The 21,970-nt window shown below is 34.9% G+C and overlaps 1 protein-coding gene across 1 annotated transcript in view; it reads left to right on the top strand.

Moving 5' to 3' along the window:
* The window catches only part of NUF2 (NUF2 component of NDC80 kinetochore complex), a 30,781-nt gene extending 11,520 nt beyond the window's left edge, over positions 1 to 19,261 (top strand). The window contains exons 7-15 of the mRNA XM_059903141.1: positions 1,588 to 1,685; positions 2,890 to 2,963; positions 4,312 to 4,408; positions 5,298 to 5,360; positions 8,131 to 8,268; positions 10,591 to 10,731; positions 11,732 to 11,907; positions 12,870 to 13,005; positions 18,956 to 19,261. Coding sequence (XP_059759124.1) covers positions 1,588 to 1,685; positions 2,890 to 2,963; positions 4,312 to 4,408; positions 5,298 to 5,360; positions 8,131 to 8,268; positions 10,591 to 10,731; positions 11,732 to 11,907; positions 12,870 to 13,005; positions 18,956 to 19,090 — 1,058 coding nt within the window. The 3' untranslated portion in view covers positions 19,091 to 19,261. The remainder of the gene's footprint in view (positions 1 to 1,587; positions 1,686 to 2,889; positions 2,964 to 4,311; positions 4,409 to 5,297; positions 5,361 to 8,130; positions 8,269 to 10,590; positions 10,732 to 11,731; positions 11,908 to 12,869; positions 13,006 to 18,955) is intronic.
* Positions 19,262 to 21,970: the final 2,709 nt, after the last annotated feature.

Raw genomic sequence — 21,970 nt, forward strand, 5'->3', positions numbered from 1 at the left:
AAGGATGTAGCCTTTCTAGAGTCCCACATCTACTAGGGATCTCAGTTCCAGTTCCCTGTGTCATGTGAGTCCAAGGCATCATCAACTGTTTCTATATGAAAGTTAATAATCTAAACCACTTGCTTACTCAACCTGGAGTTATTCTCTCTTGGTTCTCCTCATTTCTGGCTGTTTTTTTTTTTAATAAATTTATTTATTTATTTAATTTTTGGCTGCATTGGGTCTTCGTTGCTGTGCGTGGGCTTTCTCAAGTTGCGGCGAGCGGGGGCTACTCTTCGTTGTGGTGCGTGGGATTCTCATTGTGGTGGCTTCTCTTGTTGTGGAGCACAGGCTCTAGGTGCTTGGGCTTCAGTAGTTGCAGCACACAGGCTCAGTAGTTGTGGCTCGCGGGCTCTAGAGCGCAGGCTCAGTAGTTGTGGCGCACAGGCTTAGTTGCTCCACGGCATGTGGGATCTTGCCGGACTAGGGCTCGAACCCGTGTCCCCAGCATTGGCAGGCGGATTATTAACCACTGCGCCACCAGGGAAGTCCCTGTCTGTCTGTTTTTAATAAGACTTTCTCTTTATCACACATTTTCAGCAATTTGATTATAATGTGCCTTTGGGGATTTTATTTTATTTTATTTTTTTACCCCCACTTAGATTTGCTCACTTCCTTGGATATGTTTATAGTTTCTATCAAATTTGGAAAATATTTAGCTATTTTATAAAAGATTTTTCTGCCGTTCCTTTTTGTAGGACTCCAATCACACATTTGTTATGCTGCTTGATATTGTCCCTCAGTTCATAAGTTCTCTATTCTTTTTTTTCTCTCTGGCCTTCATTTTAGATAGCTTTTATTGCTATGTCTTCAGTTTCACTAATCCTTTCATCTGTAGGTCTAATCCTATCTAGTGCATTTTTCATTTCAGGTATTTTATTTTTCAATTGTAAAATTTGATTCAGGTTTTCCCTTTCTCTCATAATGCTAATGCTTTTCTCTACCTTCCTGAACAAATGGAATATATTTATAGAATATATTCATAGGCTGAATGAATTCAAAGGCTGAATCAAGAAGATAGAGTTTTTATAAATTTTAGTTGCCTTGGCCTCTTCAGACTCTAAAAATTATAGTTGCTTTGTTCTCTCCAAACTCTAAACTCTATCTTCATGACTCAGCAAAACCATGAGTTCTGTTTATATTCTACCTCCCTGGGTTACAGCCTGAAAATTCCCTTCAGTGGTGGGCTAGTGCATTCATTAATAGGGTTCACCTCATTTTACTTCTCTTGTGGATTGCTGTCCTATAGTGCTCGTTGTTCAGTGTCTAAAATTTGTTGTTTTATATATTTTGTCTGGTTTTCTCGTTGTTTAAGATGGGATAGTAAATCTGGTCTCTGTTGTTCTTTCATGGTCAAAGTGCTTTTTTTTGGTTAAGATAATTCTGATCATCAAGTTAGAGCAGAAGTTCCTCACTTTGGTTAATTAGCATACACACATTTTTGTTCTGTAACTATGAGAGGAATATATGGTGGAAAAAGGATAAATTTTCACTTTTATATGATATTGTTTCAAAGATTTGTTTAAGGAGTCTTTCCTTCTGTTTTAGAGGCAAAACGGACAAGTCGGTTTTTAAGTGGCATTATCAACTTTATTCACTTCAGAGAAGCATGCCGTGAGACATACATGGAGTTTCTTTGGCAATATGTAAGATTTAAGTGTATTTTTTGGGTCACATACCAGATCAATAACATCATTTATGCACCACTAATCTGTTTTGAAATGGTTGTCACAGATACCTAATTGTTTTATGGCCATCAGAATTAAATTTACATATCAATATTATATTCATATGAAATTGCAGATTTTAGTAAGCTGATCTCAGAATGAGACTTTCTTCTATATTTGGTATCATTAGGGAGAAGCTGGGGTTTTTGTTTTAATTTTGTAGCTGAGACTCCTTTTCTCCTTTATTAGGAAATGTAAGGGAAGAGAATAGTGATAACCCATTCCTTTTCTTTGAAGTTTAATAGATAATGTAGTGTTCTTTAAATAACTGAGATATTTGACGTTTATATTTGCTTTCTAAATAATGGCCTAATTAGGTGTTTTGTTCTATTTATCATGCTTACTCAGCATTGCATTGTAAGATTCAGTTCAAGTAAATCACTTTAACTGATAGAAACTCATTTCATCAACAATTTAGGGAATTTGGAAAGATTATGGGTTATCTGTGTGATTTGTTCCCATCTGTCCTCAGTTTGAGGGTACCATACTTTTAGAAAAGCACCGGAGTAACACCAGAGAATTAGGCCTCTAGTGACTGAGCTACATTGATAAACATTCCCTTGTACAAATCATGTTCAGCTTATACCACCTAAACATCACATACTCTCCAAAGTGTACAGGTGTATGTGCCGACACATACAAACACACAACTTTGTTTGGCTAATTTCGCTTCATTTTTTTAAGACATGGCTCAGACAGCTATCATTTCTGTGAACCCTCTGCGATACACCTTCCCAGCCATTGCCCAAGTCGGATTGGATGTCATTATATTCAGTTCTGTGACAAGTTGTTTTGTAGTTTTATATTCGTTTTTCTGACTTGTCAAGGAGACTGAACTACTTACGTCAAGGAACTACAAGTTAGTCTTCTTGGAAATTATTCCTGGTACCTAGCACAGGGCCTGACTGTAGTAAGAACTCAGCATTTGTGTGTTGAATAAGTAAAGGAATTCCTAAGTCACTTGTCGTAAATGCCAAATTCTTTCTTAAATTTCTTAGTTCTCATGGTGAAAGTTGTGGAGTGAGGAAGCATTTTGTAGCCAGTACCGGTAGATACTTTTTTAAACATGTCTCTGATTTTGTTGAAAAACACTAATATGAAATTGTTAAAATTGCTTTAATAGAAATCTTCTGTGGACAAAATGCAGCAGTTAAATACTGCACACCAGGAGGCAATAATGAAATTGGAGAGACTTGAGTAAGTAGGAGATTTACAAATAAAATAAATGCAATTTCAAAATGCAAAATGAATGTAAGTAGTATTTTACAGTCTACAGTCTACTTCATCTCTTTTATCTTCCTTATTAAATAGCAGAGTGTTTAAGTTTACCTTTTTTGAAAAAGAAAAACTAGCTTTTCTTCTTTCTAACTTTTAGTGCATAATTTACTCTTTTACTTCTTTTTTGTTGTTAGTGCATCAGCCAGACATGTTTAAAGCCATTAACTTACTCTCCTAAATTATATCTAGTGGTATTTATCTTACATAGGTGAGCAGTTACTGACAGGATTCTCTTTTTTCCTTCAGATCAGTTAATTCTGTTAAAATTTTTATTCCTTCCACAGAGGTTTGCTGTTTTGTTTTTTGACTCAAAGGTCAGATAGGAGAAGGAATCATTCAAGGGTTATGATTTCTTGGCTTTATATATATTGATTTTGAACAAAAGGATTTTTTTATCCCTTCTAATATGTTGATGTCTTTGGATTTTTCTGTTTCAGGTGAGAGCTCTTTTTTAGCCTACCCTGGCATAAATTGCCTTTAGAGACAGCAGTAAGCTGAAAAGACTGGGAGTAGGAGGCAGATATTAAAATTTAACATGGTAAATTCACCATAAACCACGTCAAAAGAGAAATGACAAACTGGAAGAGAATATTTGCAACATATGCAGCAAAGCCTTACTATCTCTAATAACAAAGGCCATGTAATATTCTTAATCTACAAAGAACTCCTACAAACTGATAGGAAAAAAGATAATGGAAAAATGGGCAAAGGCTATAAACAGGGAATTTACAGAGGATTAAGTACAAATAGCTAATTAAAAATATGTAAAGATTGTTAAACTCAGTAGCAGTCAAGGAAATGAAAATTAAAGTAACAATTCTACACCATCTTTTAAAAACTAAAGTTGAGAACATTCATATGGAAGAGACTGAAACATGTGTAAGTGCTGTTAAGAAGGATTAGTAGAGCAAAAGAAATGGGTGATACAGGAGAGAGATGTGAGAAAATGAGAGCCAGAGCAGAGGTGGAGGAATCAACACTAAAATTAGGAGTGGAGTTAGAAAGGGTAGGTATGTATGCAGATGAGTCCACACAGAGATTTGGTGGCAGGAAGTTGAAGGAGCTCATCTAATTTTTATTTTCTCTTTGTAGTAGAGGCCAACCAGGTCATGGATTTTAAATTACTGTCATTTGGAAGAATGAGAACTCAAAAACATGAAAGCAGATAGTTTTTTTCATTTAAGTTATTGGAGGGCAGAGACTGTTCTTGGCCTTTCAAGGTTAAGAACTTGATATATGTTATTTTAATTTATTTTGCTGTGTTCAGTTCTGTTCCAGTTGAAGAGCAAGCAGAGTTCAAGCAGCTTTCAGATGATATTCAGGAGCTGCAGCAATCGCTGAATCAAGAGTTTCGTCAAAAAACGGTATCTGTTGTTGGACGCCTTAAACTTTTTTAAAGTTTTTTTGTAGATGTGAAGGAGCTAAGATCACATTGCTTTCAATTACTAAAGAAATGGGGTATATCGCTGTGTCCATTTGTGCACCTTATAACAGATAAATACTAATGTTGTCCAGGTCAAACCATGATTATTTATTGATGTTGTCAAAGGTATATGCTATCTTGTTGACTAGAATTTTTTAAGATTTTTCTGTGTCTAAACCTGATGTTTCCAAACTCTGTACTGAGGCATCCTGGATAGTGCAGCATACCCTCAAGGGTGCTTCAGGATATTTTAAATTTTAAAGGGAAACAACATTCAGCATCTGTCATACACTGCTTGAACTTTTCTAGCTCAAGGTAGTTCACAGTTTCAACATGAACTCACGTTACCTTCCTTTCGTATCTTTGTGAGCATGGGTTTTTGGCTTTTGCCATGATAAAAAGCAAGTGCTATGTGAAAATCATCATGCAACAGGAAATAAGAATTGTCTGTGTCCAATGATTATAAGATGTGTGAATTTGTGCAGTGCCCAATTTTTGCAGTACACACATCCAATTTGGAAGTAGTTGTGGCTGTTTAAGAATAAAATAAAAACAGTATTTTTCTTTCAATTTGTATGTATTACTTTTTCAAAGGGCTACTAAGTTATTAGGACATAAATACTTATTCAGTTATTAGGATTTAACTACTTAATAAAGGAACTGTTAGGTGTTTCATTTGTCCTTAAGGTCATAATGAACAGAAAGTTTGAGATTATCTGGTCTAATCCATTTAATTCTCTCCTTTCTTACTTTTATTTTATTAAAAAGCATTGACTAAATTTAAATCTGTTTTGAATCATTATAAAACAGTTGTTTGCTTCTTTCCCTAGTTAGTGCTGCAAGAGGGAAATTCACAAAAGAAATCAGATATTTCAGAGAAAACCAAGCGTTTGGTAAGCATCTTTTCATTTAACTAGCATTTAAGGTTTGAATCTTTTGTTTGGAGGAGTATTTTAACTGTGTGTTATTATTGTTAAATGTTTCTCTCTTTTTCCCTTAAAGTGAAACTAATTGAACTTCTTCCAATTTAAATATAATAGTTGACTATTGTTTTAAAAAATATGGAAACACAAAAATGTATGACAGAAGCGAAAATCACCTGAAAGCTCACCACGCAGATACATGTCATAGGTTACATTTCTCTGTGCAAATATACACATATATGTGTAATTCTACATAAACGGTATTACATTCGACATGTCTCAAACCTGCTTTTTTTTCATTTTACAGTACAGTGTGAGTAGTTATCACGTCAGTATACAGCCTCATTATTTTAATAACTGCATATAGTTGTGCATTCTATGTGTATACCTTAATGTAGATTGTTTTAGTGTCTTACTGATAGACATTCACATTGCTTCTAACTTTTTTGCTATTGAACAATAGCACATGTGTGTTACACACCTACCCATGTACCTGTATATTTGTGCACCAGGCTGCTTTTTATCATACAGTAGATTCCTAAATTTGGACTTCTGGGTTAAAGGGAATCACACTTAAATTTGGCCCACATTGCCAAACTGACTTCTAAAAAGATATCAATTTGCACTTCTACCAGTAGAATATGAGAGTATTCTTTTCCCTACATTGTTGTCAAAAGTGGATGTTTTTACTTTTCTTTTCTTTTTATCTTTGTCATTCTCATAGGGGAAAAAAAACACTTCATTTGAATTTTGATTTTTTTTTTTTTTTTTTTTTTAGTGATTTAGACCACCTTATTCAGTGATTTGTTGTTATTTCTTACTTTGTGAACTACCTGTTTATGTTCCTTGTTTATTTCATTTTTTTTTTTTTAAGTCCATGAATTAGGGGTATTAACTCTATTTGTCTTTCAAATTCATCATTTTTTCCTATTGACAGGTTTATGTATTTTTGTAGTAAAATTGATAGATACAGTGTTCTACATTTGGGTTTAACTCTATACAGAGAAAGGCCTATCTCATTCCTCATTTTTTTTAATCCCATATTTTCTCTTGTACTTTTATTATTTCCCTATTTTTTTTTGTTTTTTTAAATAAATTTATTTATTTTTGGCTGCATTGGGTCTTCGTTGCTGCATGTGGGCTTTTCTCTAGTGGCAGCGAGCGGGAGGCTACTCTTCGTTGCGGTGTGCAGACTTCTCATTGCAGTGGCTTCTCTTGTTGCAGAGCATGGGCTCTAGGCGTGCAGGCTTCAGTAGTTGTGGCTCGCGGGCTCTAGAGCACAGGCTCAGTAATTGTGGCTCACGGGCCCAGTTGCTCCACGGCATGTGGGATCTTCCCGGACCAGGGCTCGAACCCGTGTCCCCTGCGTTGGTAGGCAGATTCTTAACCACTGCGCCACCAGGGAAGCCCCCCTATTATTTTAATGTTTATACTTTATAGCTATCTGAAATTTACTTTGGTATAATATATTCCTTATTTTTCTGTCACTTTTTATTGGCAGATGTTTTCATCAGAGTAGTATTGACTATGGTTCAATTTTATTACTCATTTCTCTCTGTCCCATTTAAATCTATATTAAAACAAAATCACTTTGTAGTTAAAATAGCAAATTTAGGCTTTTTGTAAAGGGAAGAAAATTGATGAACGTCAATGCTAATGTAAGGAAAATGATCTCTAATTTTGTAGGGTGTTAAAAGAGTAGATAATGTGGTGCTGTGCTAAATTCTAAGAATAAAGTAAATAATATTGTTTCAAACATTCAGTTTTGGCCTCTGAGTTAGTTGATGAAAAGGTAAGAACTTTAAAAAATTTTTCAGTTAGAAATAATTTAGGCAAATTATATAAGCTGTATAGTAATACATTCCTATTGTAAAATACTCAGATAACACACATATGCATATATAAAGAGAGAGAGAGGGGAGAGAGAGAGAGACATGAAAGACCCTCTTCTCTCTGCCAACTGTACCTAGAGGTTACACTTTTCCAGTCCTTTTTCTGTGCCGTTACATGCACAGATGTAGGTGCATATAGTCATTTGTTGCTGTTTTGTTGTTCTGTTTTCATAGGAATGCATTTGTGTTATATAAGAGAATTCTCAGATACCCTTCATCTTAATTCCCCAAATGATTTGAAATTCAGGAGAAGGAAATTTGTTTTAGTTTAGTAACTGTGTACTGAGTACCTTCTCAGTGCTATTACTTTCACTGGGTTCTGGGAAAGCAAAGATAACTGTTCACAATCCCAGGTTGCTCAGTTAATTCAGAAACACATATTAAATACATAGTTATAGTATCACATGTACAATAACTGTTTATAGAAGGAATACAGAGGAAGTAGGAACAGGATTTTCAAGGATTAATAGAAACTCACTTGCAGTACAGGAATGGGATGATGGTACTCAGGAGGACTATACTATCAGAGAGAGATCACTTATAATTGTCCAGACATAAGACTGACTATATTACCAGATTGTAGAGTATAGTAGGAAGCTGGTGGAAGATGACACTGGAAAGGAGAGTAAGAGCTACATAATGAAAGATCTTGAATGGTGTGTTAAGGAGCCTGATCTTACCCTGCAGACAAATGTGAGCAATCAAGCAGGGGAGTGATGTGGTCAAAATTTAATTTAACCCCCACTACAACAAACACAGACCCATTTCTTTGTTCTTTTCCATTACTGTAGTGGCTAATCACCAGTTTTATTATTATATCTAACAATATAAAAATGTTTTCTCAACAGAATGAACTAAAATTGTCAGTGGTTTCTTTGAAAGAAGTACAAGAGAGTTTGAAAACAAAAATTGTGGATTCTCCAGAGAAGCTTAAGAATTATAAAGAAAAAATGAAAGATACAGTCCAGAAGCTTAAGAATTCCAGAGTGAGTTTCCTTTTAATTTTAATGCTTTTCTCTTTTTCTTTTTAGCAACTCTTGTTTAATTGTGTGTTAATTTTCTAATTTCCAGATTATCTATACATCTCTTCTTCTTAGGCTTTTTGCCCTTGTCTTTAATTTTTAGCTCTTCTCTAAAATGGATGTAGAAAAAGAAGTATAATTTCAAGATATTTGTTTAATTATGCAACAAATTTTTGAGGCTTTTGCCCTGGGTGATCAAAACAGAAATGACCTGTCCTCATGAGACTTAGTTACTTTATCTTAAGTGAGAAAGGTGTTAAACAATTTTAAAATTAGTTATATAATTATAAATTATAATATGTATTATGAAAAAGTATAGGGTGTGCATGTGTAGAGGCAGGAAGTATATGGGAACTCTCTGTACCTTCTGCTTAATTTTGCTGTGTACCTAAAACTGCTCTAAAAATAAAGTCTATTTTTAAAAAAGCACCAAAAAGAGAAACAAACAAATAAAAAATAGGATAGGGTACTCAAAATAACATAATGAGAGTAGCCTAGTTTAGTATTTTGGAAATCAAGAGGTGGAGGTGGGAAGGAATGGAACTTTATGTTGAGATCTGAAGGATGAACAGAGGTTATATTAATAAATTGATATTGGAAGAGCATTCAAGGCAGAGGGAACAGCATATGCAAATTCTATGAGTTAGTAGTAGAGAGTAAGTTATATTCAAGGAAGAAAGCATGATGTATAAGAAGGAGAATGGCATGAGATGATGATGGAAAAATGGGCAATGGGCAGATTATTCAGGGTGCTGGATTTTACCTTAAGAGCAAGGGCATACCACTGGCTAGTTTAAAAGGGGAGTGTTGGAACATGGTATGATTTAAGTTTAAAAAGATTATGGGTTACTCTGGGAGATGGATTGAGGTATGTGGGACAAAAGTAGAAGTGGGTAGACAATTTAGCATCCTTTATGAGGAAAGGTTTTTAACTATTAATTAAAAAGAACATTTCTGGGGCTTCCCTGGTGGTGCAGTGGTTGAGAATCTGCCTGCTGATGCAGGGGTGTCACGGGTTCGCGCCCTGGTCTGGGAAGATCCCACATGCCGCGGAGCGGCTGGGCCCGTGAGCCACAACTACTGAGCCTGCGCGTCTGGAGCCTGTGCTCCGCAACGGGAGAGGCCACGATAGTGAGAGTCCCGCGCACCGCGATGAGGAGTGGCCCCCGCTTGCCGCAACTAGAGAAAGTCCTAGCACAGAAACGAAGACCCAATATAGCAATCAATCAATCAGTAAAAAATCTTTAAAAAAAAAAAAAAAAAACATTTCTGGTTTATCTCTGAATTTGTTATTCAAGTCATTCCTGATAATTGAGAATTATCACACGGGAATAGACAAAAATTACTAGAACAGAAATGAGAGCTCAGAAATAGATCTGAGTATTTATGAGATCTATTTATTTAATAAGCAATTCTGATTCAATTGGCAGTTCATCTAGACGAAAAGCAAGTTGGATCTATACCTTGCACTATTTACAAAAATAATTTTTAATTGGATTGAAAGTTTAACAAGTTTACAGATTTTAGGAGAACACTTGTATTATCTTGCACTGGGATAGAATTTTTAAATTAAGATTGGAAACTCAAAAGCTATAGAGAAAAGTAGACGTGTGGAACATATATATAGTGCATATGACAGGTAAAGGGATTGTATCCATGATATGCAAAGACACAAGAGTATTTACAAATTAGTAGGAAAAAGACAACTTAATGGAAAAATGAGCTGAAATATGATTAAGCATTTCACTGAAGACAAAATGCAACTGGTTAATAAGGCGGGAGGAGGGAGAGACTAGTGGGGAAAGGAAAGAAGCCTTTGTATTGTTGCAGTGCTTGTGGTAAACATATGCTCATTTCCTAATTTTAGAAGATTAATCTTTTTGAAAGAATTAGCTGTAGTAATAGTTATTACACAAATGAATAGGAAGATTATAATTGGTAATATAATTGCCCAGGAATAATCAGGAGTAGTTTGAGTATTAGCAGAAATGAACTCTTTTAAAATCATTATGAATAACCTTTGGAAGGTACTTCAATGAGTGATTTAGTAAAATTATGGTAGTTTTTCTTTGTTCAAGGATATTTGGCAATTAGGAAGCATAATTATGTGTGCTTAGACACATGTCAGTAATAGTGCTTTGTTACTGACCTAGAAACTTAATTGTTCTCTGCTCTTAAGCTTTCAGTATTAAGTACAGAAATTATTTAAGAGCAAACAAATTGACATTACTGCAGTTTCATAAAGGAGAGTGTCAACCTGGTTTCTGTGTTTTTTTTCTTTCAAAGCAAGAAGTGATGGAAAAGTATGAAATCTATCGAGACTCTGTTGACTGCCTGCCTTCATGTCAGCTGGAGGTGCAGCTATATCAAAAGAAAATACAGGACCTTGCAGATAATAGGGAAAAATTAACCACTTTCTTAAAGGAGGTTTGTATTGTATGGAGTTTTTATGTCTTTATTATGTACTAGTTTACTGTAGTCCCTTGGATTTGCTTTTACTTTCTGTTGCTATTTTCCTACGGAAAAGCTGGGTCATTCTACATTATAATAGATGTGGCAATATGTGCTCAAGGATAAAACACTGTTGTTTTTAAACATAGCAATAGTAGACCCATTTTAACCTTCAGATGAAATGAATAATAAATTAATTAACATAGCATATTACCATGTATATTTTGGAAAAAAGTAATGGAATTTTAAACTTGTTCTGACAGTTGGAAATGATCTTCTAATCAGTAAGCATAAAGTCCCAACTTACTGCCTAACACTGTAGCTAGGATCTATAAATAGAATTAAAGTTTAAGACACGGACCCTGCCCTGAGTGAAGATGGACAGCTAAGGCCAACGTTTTTAAGTTTCTTAGGCTAGAAACTTGAAAATCCTTTTCACTTCATTGTCCTAATCCAGACTGTCCCCAGGATCACTGACATAGCGTTTGATGAAAGATTTCTTTCTTGAGGGAAAAAGGGGTTGAAGGGTGCGTAGCCTGAGATATTCTTTCCCAGCTACACACTTCCCTTATCTCCCATCAAGAGTCAGCACAAAAAAAGATTGAGATCCACTGCTTTTGTTTCTAGGGTCTACTCTTTCCTCTTTATTCCTACTACCTTAGTTCAGATGCTCACCCCCTCAACTTAGCTTGTTGGCTGATCTTATTAACGTGTTCCTCTATTCCAATCCTTGCTGATAAAATGACATGATAAATAACACCTCTCTAGGTGTCAGGTTCTTTCTCAGTATCCCTAGTGCCTTCCTGTTGTCTGTTTTGTTCAGTCTGTGTTCTTGTGCTGGGCTTTCAGTGTTTAAACAGTTTTATCACATTTAAAAATTGTATTTTATTACAGCTCATCCTAGAAAATAGTCCTTCATTTTATTTGTAAATCCTAATTGGTTGTATTGACTTTAAATACATCTCATAAAATACAGAGCCTGAACTTGGAGGACAAAATTGAGAGTGATGAGTCAGAACTGAAGAAATTGAAGGCTGAAGAAAATTCCTTTAAAAGACTGATGATTGTGAAGAAGGAAAAACTTGCCACAGCACAGTTCAGAATAAATAAGAAGCATGAGGATGTCAAGCAGTACAAACGCACCGTGATTGAGTATGAACTTATTTTAAATTTAATGCATTAGAAAGTAATTAGAAAAACCTAATTCACTTTTTCCCTAAGATTCCAAATCTCCTATAATTTCAAAAAGGTATTCCACCGTTAGGTGACTAAAACAGATGAGTTAATTATGAATCTCATAATGTTGCTATATCTAGATTTAGAGATGTTTTAGGTACTAGTTTTTTTTTTCTTTTCCTGATATCACAATTCCAAATCCTTTGCATAATTCTTCAAAAGGGTTCTGGTGCTACTGCTTATTTCAGTGTACTTTAGAGACAGTGGTCTAGAGTTGTATTAGAGTGAATCAACTGGTTCATTTTATTGTGCAGCTGGTCTGTAACATAGCATATTTTGAGAAAAAGTCTTATTTTTTTATTCATATACGAAGTAGTACTTTGCTAAGCATTTTGTCATGGCCGTCATCATCGTTGTTGTTGGCCAGTATGTTTGGGTGTTTCATTGGTAGAGTCTTCTTCCCATCCGTTCCAAAAATGTGTTTTTAGAATAAATGCCCCAGATATGTCTATGAGATGACACTATTTCAGCCTCTAAAAGGTGTATTAGGATGGTCTGAAGATTTCCTTTGCTCTTCCTCATGCAGATGAAGAAAAAGGGCAGAACCTGAAGGTTTTAATTTGTTGCCACATGCCTTGCAGGAAAGTTGTGCTGATTCGCACTCCTAACAACAGTACATGAGTGAGCACAACTGGGGAGATGTGACTTAAGATCTCCATGTTAAATAACAGCTTTGTGTGGAAGAGCTTCCTGTATGCCATGCCCTGAATATAGCGCCACCCTGCGATTCTCATCTGTTTGCTTTTGTATCTTGAGAAGAGTTTTAGGTGTGTCAGTCAAATACAGACAGTCTCTTTGGAATCAAAATTAGAGTTAAATGCTTGACTGTTTAGATTCTTAAGAAGAATTATAATTTAGCTGTCTCTATTTTCCTTTAGAGACTGCAATAAAGTTCAAGAAAAAAGAGGTGCTGTCTATGAGCGAGTAACCACAATTAATCAAGAAATCCAAAAAATTAAATTTGGAATTCAACAACTAAAAGATGCTGCTGAAAGGGAGAAACTGAAGTCTCAGGTGAGTATGTGTTCATAAGAAATTAATTTTAGATAATCTCACAAGTTTAAAATGTAAATTGTGTCTTCCTCATTTTGAAGATTTTGTCAGTTCTCCAGAGTAGAAATTGACCCCTCAGGTCTGTTGCTTTTATTTCCATTTATAGCACCTTTTCCATTACCCTGGGATAGTTTGCATGTATGTCTCCTCATACCTTTTTTTTCCTTGCCTTTTTTCCCTGTTAGCACCTAGAATCGTGCTTTGCAATATGAGTAGGTGCTCCATAAAGGTTCTGAATTTTTTTGATACATGAATTTAGATGGTGATTTAAAGTAATGTCTTCTAAAAAATTTTTGCAATTTTTCCTGATAAAAGGATCTCAAAAGTATTTCTTATCATCAGTGTTAAATGTATTTGAGTTTACCAGTATTTTGAGATTTTTTTTTTAATGATAACTTTATCATAATTACCTAAAGTTACTCTGCTTGTTTCAAGTGTATTTATTTTATTGTTTCATAAACAGTCTCAAGTTTAATGAGGACAGGCATCTTGTCTTCTACATTTTTATCTTCCAAAATGTCAGTATAATGCCAAACATGATATGTTTATTATGTTTATTTCTCTTTTTTTTGTTGACTGCCAAAGACCCAAAGAAGTAGTCTATTCCTGCTGCCTTTATCATATCTCATTCTATCCTTAGCCTTTAAAGTTTGTCCAGTGTCCTCAAGATTGTCCCAAACTGCTCTACCAGAAGTCACTAAAAACAGCCCTTTATCATGTAAAATCCCTTAGCCTCTTTTTTTTCTCATTCTTCATCTTGCCTACATTGATATCTTATCCTAAACCTCTGAAACCTGAAAGATATTTAAACATGCGTCATTACCTTTCACCATTCACATTTAATTTGCAAGGATTCTTAATACTAAAAGAACCACAGTAGGCAACCCCCTCTCTTGTTCTCAGGAACTTTTATCCTCTGAAATATTAGATTGTTAGCACGTGCACATGTAAGTGTATATATACGTAGTGAGGATTGTCTCACGGCTACTTTAAAAGGAAGGAAAAAAAGAAAGGAATGGAAGAAAGAAAAAGAAAATGGCTGGGTTTCCCCTCCCATGGTCTGCCCAGTACACTGTCCTGATTTTTTCTATTCTTCCTTTTCTTTCTACATTCAACTACTTTTTTTTTTTTTCTGCCCTTAACTGGATATCTACCAAGCCTTTGGCCCTTTGTTTCTCTCTAGAATGGGGGTTAGAAGGACCTTAGGAGATATTTAATCCTACTTCTTAACCAAATCAAATGAGCAGATATTTATTTGTTATCACATGGTCAGATACAATTAATGAACCAGTTACTAATGTAAGTACCTTTTGTCTACAGGTCATAAAAGGTGCCGTGCCTGCCTTAAATTCCTTTTAGTTTTGTGCATATATGTCTTGCCAATAACATTTTAAGTTTCTCAACAATAGCAATCTTATTTTTTACCTTAGTATGTCATGTCAAACCATGCCTAGAATGCTGCCTTATATGTAGTATGCCCTCCATAAATATTTGTAAAATTGGAAATCCATCTAGCATGCTGTTTCTTAAAATTAGCCATGTGGTAGAACTCAATGAGGAATTTAAAGATGAGCAACCCCCCACCAAAATATATTGAATTAGAATTACCAGCAGTGGGGCCCATGAGCCTAAATTTTTTAGCATGGCTCTTGAGAACCACTGATGTGTCCTGCTTCATTGTTTTCAATATTATAGAGCTCATCACTACCCAAGCTGTTCTACTAGGACAGCTATAGTTATTAAAATGTTACTTCTTATTTTGAGTTTAAAAATTTTCATTTCTGTACCCTAGCAAACCAAGATCACCTCTCTGGAACAAATCTGTGTCCTCTTCTACTGAATAAAACTGCACTTAAGACATTTGAGGGTAAAGATCATGGGTTCTTTCAGCCTTCTCATCCAGGTTAATTAGCCCTAGTTTTCCAGCCATTCTTTATATAGTTTAATTTTCAGATTCGTTATTCTGTTTACTGTCCTCTCTACTCTGTTTCCTGCTTTTTTTATTCCGTTTAAAATGTAGAACCCAGTGCTAAACATAGTCTTCCAAGTAATGGTGTGACCAGCCCCAGAGCACAAGGCTACTGTTAATGAAGCATAATATTGGGTTGGATTTTTAGCAGCAGCATCTTGCCCTTGGCTCATATTGTGCTTGTGATCAATTAAAGGACCTCTGTCTCTTTCATATGAGGTTCTGCCAACTTAAAATTTTTTCACCACACTTTAATGCAACTATTTCTTTGAAATTTTAATTCTGGATTTTACTGTTATTTATTTTAGGTTTCATGTTATTTATTTCCACCTAGGTTTCCAAAATTTCAAGGTCAGTTTAAATCTATGTATCATTCACATTAACTATTTCTCATGGCTTAGCATCACCTACAGATTTGACCAGCATGCCTTTTGCTCCAGGGGAGATAAATGTTGAGTAGAACTGGGCCCTTTGCTGTGTTGTATTTCTTCCTTCAGAATGGCATAGAACTATTGATCAAAACTTTGGATACAGCTGTTCAACTTGCTAAGTTGTTCTAACCGTACCTCTACCCAGACAACACTGTGATATCCACTTGTTCCAAAATAGCTTGGGAGAGTCTCTAAGTCCCCTGGTGAAATCAAGATATATTTTGTCAAAGAACCCTCTTTAGCTTACTTCATAATCATCTTTCATGAAAAGGAAAGAAGGATATGTTAAGATTGCCAGACTGTTCTTTGTGTAATTCTGTTGGATCCTAATGATCATCATATCCTTTTTTTTCACTAAATATTCTTTTCCATAGATATTTCATCTCTTCTAGTTTCAATCATCATCTTTATTTAGATAGCTTTCAAAAATCTGTTTCCTGTTCTGTCCACCTCAACTCTACTTCTTATTTTAGCTGCCTGATGGATGTTTTCAATGGATTAGCTTATCACAACAAAAATAAACAATTATTAAATTACATTCAACATCTTTAGTGTCTTTCCTCTTCCTCACTTTCTCCTTCCCCCTCTCTCTCTCTTTCCCCTTCCCTTTCCTTCTCTCTTTCACTTAGTTTCTTCATATTCTTCAGTGGCATCATCATTTTCAAAATATCACAAAGAATTGCAATTTTGGATTTTCTTTAGATAATCCTGATATCCAATCACCAAGATAATGTCATTGATACTGTTCATAACAAATCCTTTCTAATCATACTTCTATCACATAATTTTCTAATACTCATGAATTCCAGCAAACACTGGCTAAATTTCTTCTTTGACTTAAGATTCTCCTGCATCAAATCTGCCCTGAATCCTAAGTATTGCCAAATTTAACCTGCTAAAATATCACTCTTATTACTACATTTTCTCGTTTAAAACAGGAACTCCCTGTTTTCCTGTAGTTATTCATGCATTTAGTCAGTCATTCAACAAATGGTCTATGCACCTACTAGGTGCCAGCCTTTATATTTGATTCAGGGAGTAAGTATGAACAAGGAAGGCATGATCCCTACCTTCTAGGATTTTTAAAGTTTTGTATCTAAGTTAATCATTTTCATTGTTTAAGGTTTAATGGAAAGTGTATTCTCAATACAACTTTCTCTGGCTCCTTTCAGATATCTTTGATTTCTCTCCTTCTCAAATACTGTAGCATTTTTAGTCTATTCTGATCTGTGCTGTCCAATGGGGTAGCTACTAGCAACATGTGGCTATTTACATTTACTTTTAAATTAATTAAAATGAAATAAAATTTAAAGTTTAGTTCCTTGTTTATACTAGCTATATTTTAAGTGCTCAGTATCCAGTCTGGTCTGGATTGTATGTTTTTTTAGGGTAGAAAGCATAATTGCATGTTCCATTGTACTGTTGTACTATTTACAGTGCTACTTGTAGAAGGTACTCAGTAATATATTGGTTGATGAATGAATACATACTTGGTGGGTAAATGGCTACACTGGCCATAAAATTCCTTGGCTGTTATGTCATCTTGAATTTCTCTGATTTGAAAAGTGAGATAATTACCTAGACCAATGCTGTCCAAAGAACTTACTGCTAGGAATGTTCTGTACTGCTCAGTACGGTAGCCATTAGGTACATGTAGCTACTGAGCACTTGAAGTGTGGCCAGTGCAACTGAGGAACATGTAGCTGTTAAAATGTAAATTTAAATAATCACGTGTCCCTAGTGGTTGTCATGTTAGGCACTGTAGAACTAGAGTTTGAGTTTAAAAATATTTAACTTCAGCCAAGCTATCACAGTAAGACTTACTTATTATGTGAATGAATATGATAAAGTTCCACTTGGATACAGAACTTAATTGGAAATTGAAATATGTAGCTTTTGTGAGGGCTGTGATATATTGCTCTTAATATCCTGTGAGGGTTGGCTTAGAACTTCAATTGTTTGTTTGCTTCTGTGGATGTGCCAGTGGAATTGGGCTTTAATGTTTCATTCATTTATTGTGGCTCTACCTGTAGGATTTGGTTCCTCCTTGAGAATATAGTTGTTCTCAGGAGAAAATTGTTCCTCTGAGTGTGTTGAAATGGTTGGTTCAGATATTTACAGATTGTATATCTTTATTTAACCACACTTCATTTTAATAGTTTCTCATGAGTAATGTCTTTCTACCAAATTTATTCAGCTTTCTCTTTGGAATGAATAAATACATATCTCTGTAGAGCCAGGAAATTAAATTGATCTGTAGCTGCTGAATGTGCTGATTTTTTTTAAAAAATGGTGTTTACATAAGATAGCAATTCACCTTATTTTTCCTACAAGATTTAAGAAATAAAGGTATCAAAAACTTTTGATTTATTTTCCTAATGATTAGTATTCCATCATAGTTGTAGTAATTTGATGCCTGATTTAGATCTTGGGAATCTAATTACCCTCTTCTATTTTTGTATTAGGATTTAATAATGATCTATGTTTAGATTTTGGGGAAATGTTTAGCCTTAAGCATCTATTTATATTCGCTTAATCTAGAGCAGTAGTTCTCAAACTTGCATAGGTGGCAGTCTCTGGAAATAGTGTCGTCCTTTTTTGGAACATTTTGAATCCATACTATATTAAATTATAATCTATTTAATTTGCTCAAAATCAGACAGTATCTACACTAGAATTTAAACTAAGACAAATAGTAGCCAAACTATGGGTTTAAGAAAAGTTTAATGGGAGCAGCACTTAAAATTGAGAACATTTATACCCATTATACCCATTTATTGCTTTTTCCTTCCATTGGAAAAGGCCTGCTGTTTTATTTCAGTGGTGAAACACCTTTTATAATCTTCCAGAATACTACTTTTTCTTGTATCAAGGTTTGAGAATTGTTTTGTTTAAGAAAAATCAGTAATAAACGGATCAAAATTGGCATTTGATGAGTATGAGATAGAATAAAATGTATGCAAAGTGGTTCATTCATTATTTTATTCAGTCTATAGAAATTGTTTTGTAATTTTTGTCTTAATTCCTAACACATCCATATAGGTTTATATGAAAACTCAGTATTGCTTATAGTAGGACTGCCTGATCAGTTTGTTAAAACAATTCTAAAAGGTATTCCTATATTTCTCAGTCCTGTAGATTACTTATTAAATCTGTTTACATATCATTTAAATAATGATCAGGGTCAAGTGCAGAGTACAGTAATCTAGGTATTTGCCAAGTAAACATGAAAAGCTCCAAAGTAAAAATTTTTATCTGATGATTAAAAATATGTTCTTAATGTCTTAGAATTCAAGCCATTGTTAATGTTTCTGCTTTGTTCTTTCTAAGTAGCTGACTTTCTGATGCATCTGCACAGCTTAATAAGAGTAGGCATACGAGTGTGTACATGTGCATAAGGTACTTCAGGCTTTAAAATATTAATAAATATGAACGAGACGGTTGGAATTCTTGTAACTCAGTTTAGGTCGTTGCATGGAATCATTCTTATTATATTTCATTTTCTACTTAGGAAATATTTCTCAGCTTGAAAGCTGCTTTGGAGAAATACCATGAAGGCATTGAAAAGGCAACAGAGGACTGTCATACTAAAATAGATGAGAAAACAGCTGAACTGAAGAAAAAGATGTTCAGAATGTCAACCTGATTAACAAAATTACACATCTTTTTGTAAATAGCTTGCCAATTTTTAGTTTTATATTCGGAAAGGGAATAGTTAAGTTGAAGTTAATGGAAGTATCAAAAGTACCAAATAATGTTGGCTCAGTTATTTTTTATATACTCTCATAGGTTATTATTTTGTAAGATAATGCATTTAATGTAGACTTTTATGAACTTAAAATTAAAATGGCTTGTGCAGCCATTCATGTCTCTACTCTGCTCCTTGTTGTAAGTGGTGGTTGGAGTAAAACAGAAATAATTGCATTTGAAATATATAATTTTTCTCTGTTATTATCATGGCTGTTGCTGCTTTGTTTGTCGACATACAGAGGTATAGTATTATTGAGCCCTGACTTTGCACTAAGCATTGTGGGATCTCATTTGATCTTCACTCAAGCAACTCTAGGAAGACATTTTTATAACTACTTTATAGTTGGAGTAGCTATGAAGGTCCTGAGCCAAAATTTGAACTGTGCTCTGTATGAGACTGAGGTCTGGAATGTTTCTACTGTCCCACACTTTCTAATGTAATTATTTAAAAGAGAAAGTTTGAGTGTGGTAGTCTAATTCTTCACTGATGCCGTGGCATTTTTATGAGGAAAATAAGTTAAAATGTGCAAACTGCTTAGAACAGTGCCATGGTAGACATGTATATGTTTGGTAGACATATGTATATATTAAGTATTGGTATTTGGAGTTCCAGGTACTTTTCTCTTTGTCAGAAATACTAAAATACTACGGTAAGTAGAGAGTAGGCTTTCAGTGAGAGGAAAAGCCCTGGAATAGGAGGAGTGGAAAGAGCTAGGTGTCCAGGGAGGAAGAGTTGGGACACAAAATTGAGCTATTGCTCTATCCCTTTCTTGCTTTTTTAAAATAGAATTTTAATCCATAGAAAGGTCTGTTTAGGAGGCTAGGTAACGGGTGTAAACATGACCATGTCTCTCATTTTATATTTACAAAATTTTAACTCCCCTGGACCCATCTCCACCTTCAGCTCTTGCTCTTTTTTTTTTTTTCCACAACCAAATTTCTAGAAAACCTAATCTATACATGTGCTTCTACTTCATTCCCTGCCCATCATGGCATTGTTACTTCTCTCCATACTAATTCACTGAACTTTCTAAGATCACATTAATAGTTATCAAAATTCCCTGGACGTGTTTTAATCTTTATCGTCCTTACATTCTACCCGTCCAGTACCTTTTTCCCTTCGTCTCAGTAACACTGCTCTCTTGGTTCTCTTAATTCTCTGTCTGTTCCTTTTAAATGTTTTTCCACGAGGGCCTCATTCTCTGTTCTTCTCTGATGTGTTTGTGTTCTCTAGACTTCTGCCCTTGACCCTCCTTCTCTTCTCAACCTCTGTACCCCTCCTTGAAGACTTTTATCAACACCCACCACTTCAATCACGAATTAAACATCCATGCAACTTTTACTGCATTATATACACTTAGTTACACTTGTCCTATTTTTCCGGAATTTCAGACTTGGGTATCCAATAGCCAGTACAGTTTACCCTTGACAACCCTGCTTTGAACTGCAAGGGTCTACTTTTACGTGTATTTGTTTCAGTAGAACTACATGATCCACCGTTGGTTGAATCCGTGGATGCAGAGCCACAGATACAGAGGACCAGAGCATAAGTTGACAAAATCTGAGGTGGGTCCTGGGACCAGTCTCCAGCAGATACTGAGGGATGACTGTAAATGGTTTTAACCTTTTGGCATTCTGGTGAGGCCTAAATGGACCTTTTCAGAGTAATGTTTTTCATGCATGAAATAAAACACAGGATTGCAAGCGATTAGATTCAAATATGATTATCAAAATACTTAAAAACATGTTATGGAAAAGGAACTCACCCACTTTCCCTCTTATGCCACTACCCCTCACTCCTTTATATCCATTTAGTTAGCAAGAACTCCATTGATGTACCCAAGTCTCCTTCTCTCACATCTTTGCCCATGTTGCAGTTTACATCATCATCATTTCTCAGCTAGTGTGCTTGCAATAATCTTTTTTACCAGGCTTCCAGTCTCTAACCCACCTCTACAAAGGTATTAGGTTATTCTAAACATGCAAATTAGATTATGTCAGTAATTTTTACAAAGTTTTTTAGATTTTCAAATTGTGCTGCTCGGGTGCCATAGTGAACTCACAGAGAAACCATGCAATATTTAAATTTGCAAAGAAAGCAGAGTGATAGTTGCTATCTATTGGACACCAATGCAAACTACTAGCTCAAGGAAGTTCACAGTTTCAATGTTAGATCACACTACATTCCTTTCAATGATATATCTTTATGAAGCTGGGTTTCTGGCATTTGCTGTGATACAAATCACATATCACATGAAAATCATTATGGAATAAGAAATGAGGGTGGCAACATCCAATCTGATTTCAGGATCTGAGAATTTGTACAGTGCCGGATAGGCATGCACATTCAATTAATAATTGGCTATCTAAGAGTAGAATACAAATATTCTTTCAGTTTGTGTGTTTTTCTTTCTTAAATACACGTTGCTAGGGCATAAATACCTATTAAGTTGTTTGAACTTAGGTTCAACTTGATACTTGAAACTGCTTGATAATGGAACTGTTAAGTTTCTTGTGTTTTGATTTTTTTGGCCAAGGGGCACAGTAAAAGAATTTCTGATATACTAAGGGCTTCATGAACTGAGGAAGTCTTGGGACCTGTCACTTACAGGAGAAATTTGCATGAGTTTCAAGACCCTTCATACTCTAGACTCTCATGTCTTTTCTCTTGCCAGTTCTCATTTGAACTTTATCCTCAAGTAATACTGAACTGTTTTAGCTTCCTTAGCACCTCACACTTCTCTGTGTTTTCACATTTCTTCTCACAGTTTTTCTT

Source organism: Balaenoptera ricei, chromosome 1 (assembly GCF_028023285.1).
Source record: "Balaenoptera ricei isolate mBalRic1 chromosome 1, mBalRic1.hap2, whole genome shotgun sequence".
In the NCBI taxonomy this organism is placed as follows: Eukaryota; Metazoa; Chordata; class Mammalia; order Artiodactyla; family Balaenopteridae; genus Balaenoptera; species Balaenoptera ricei.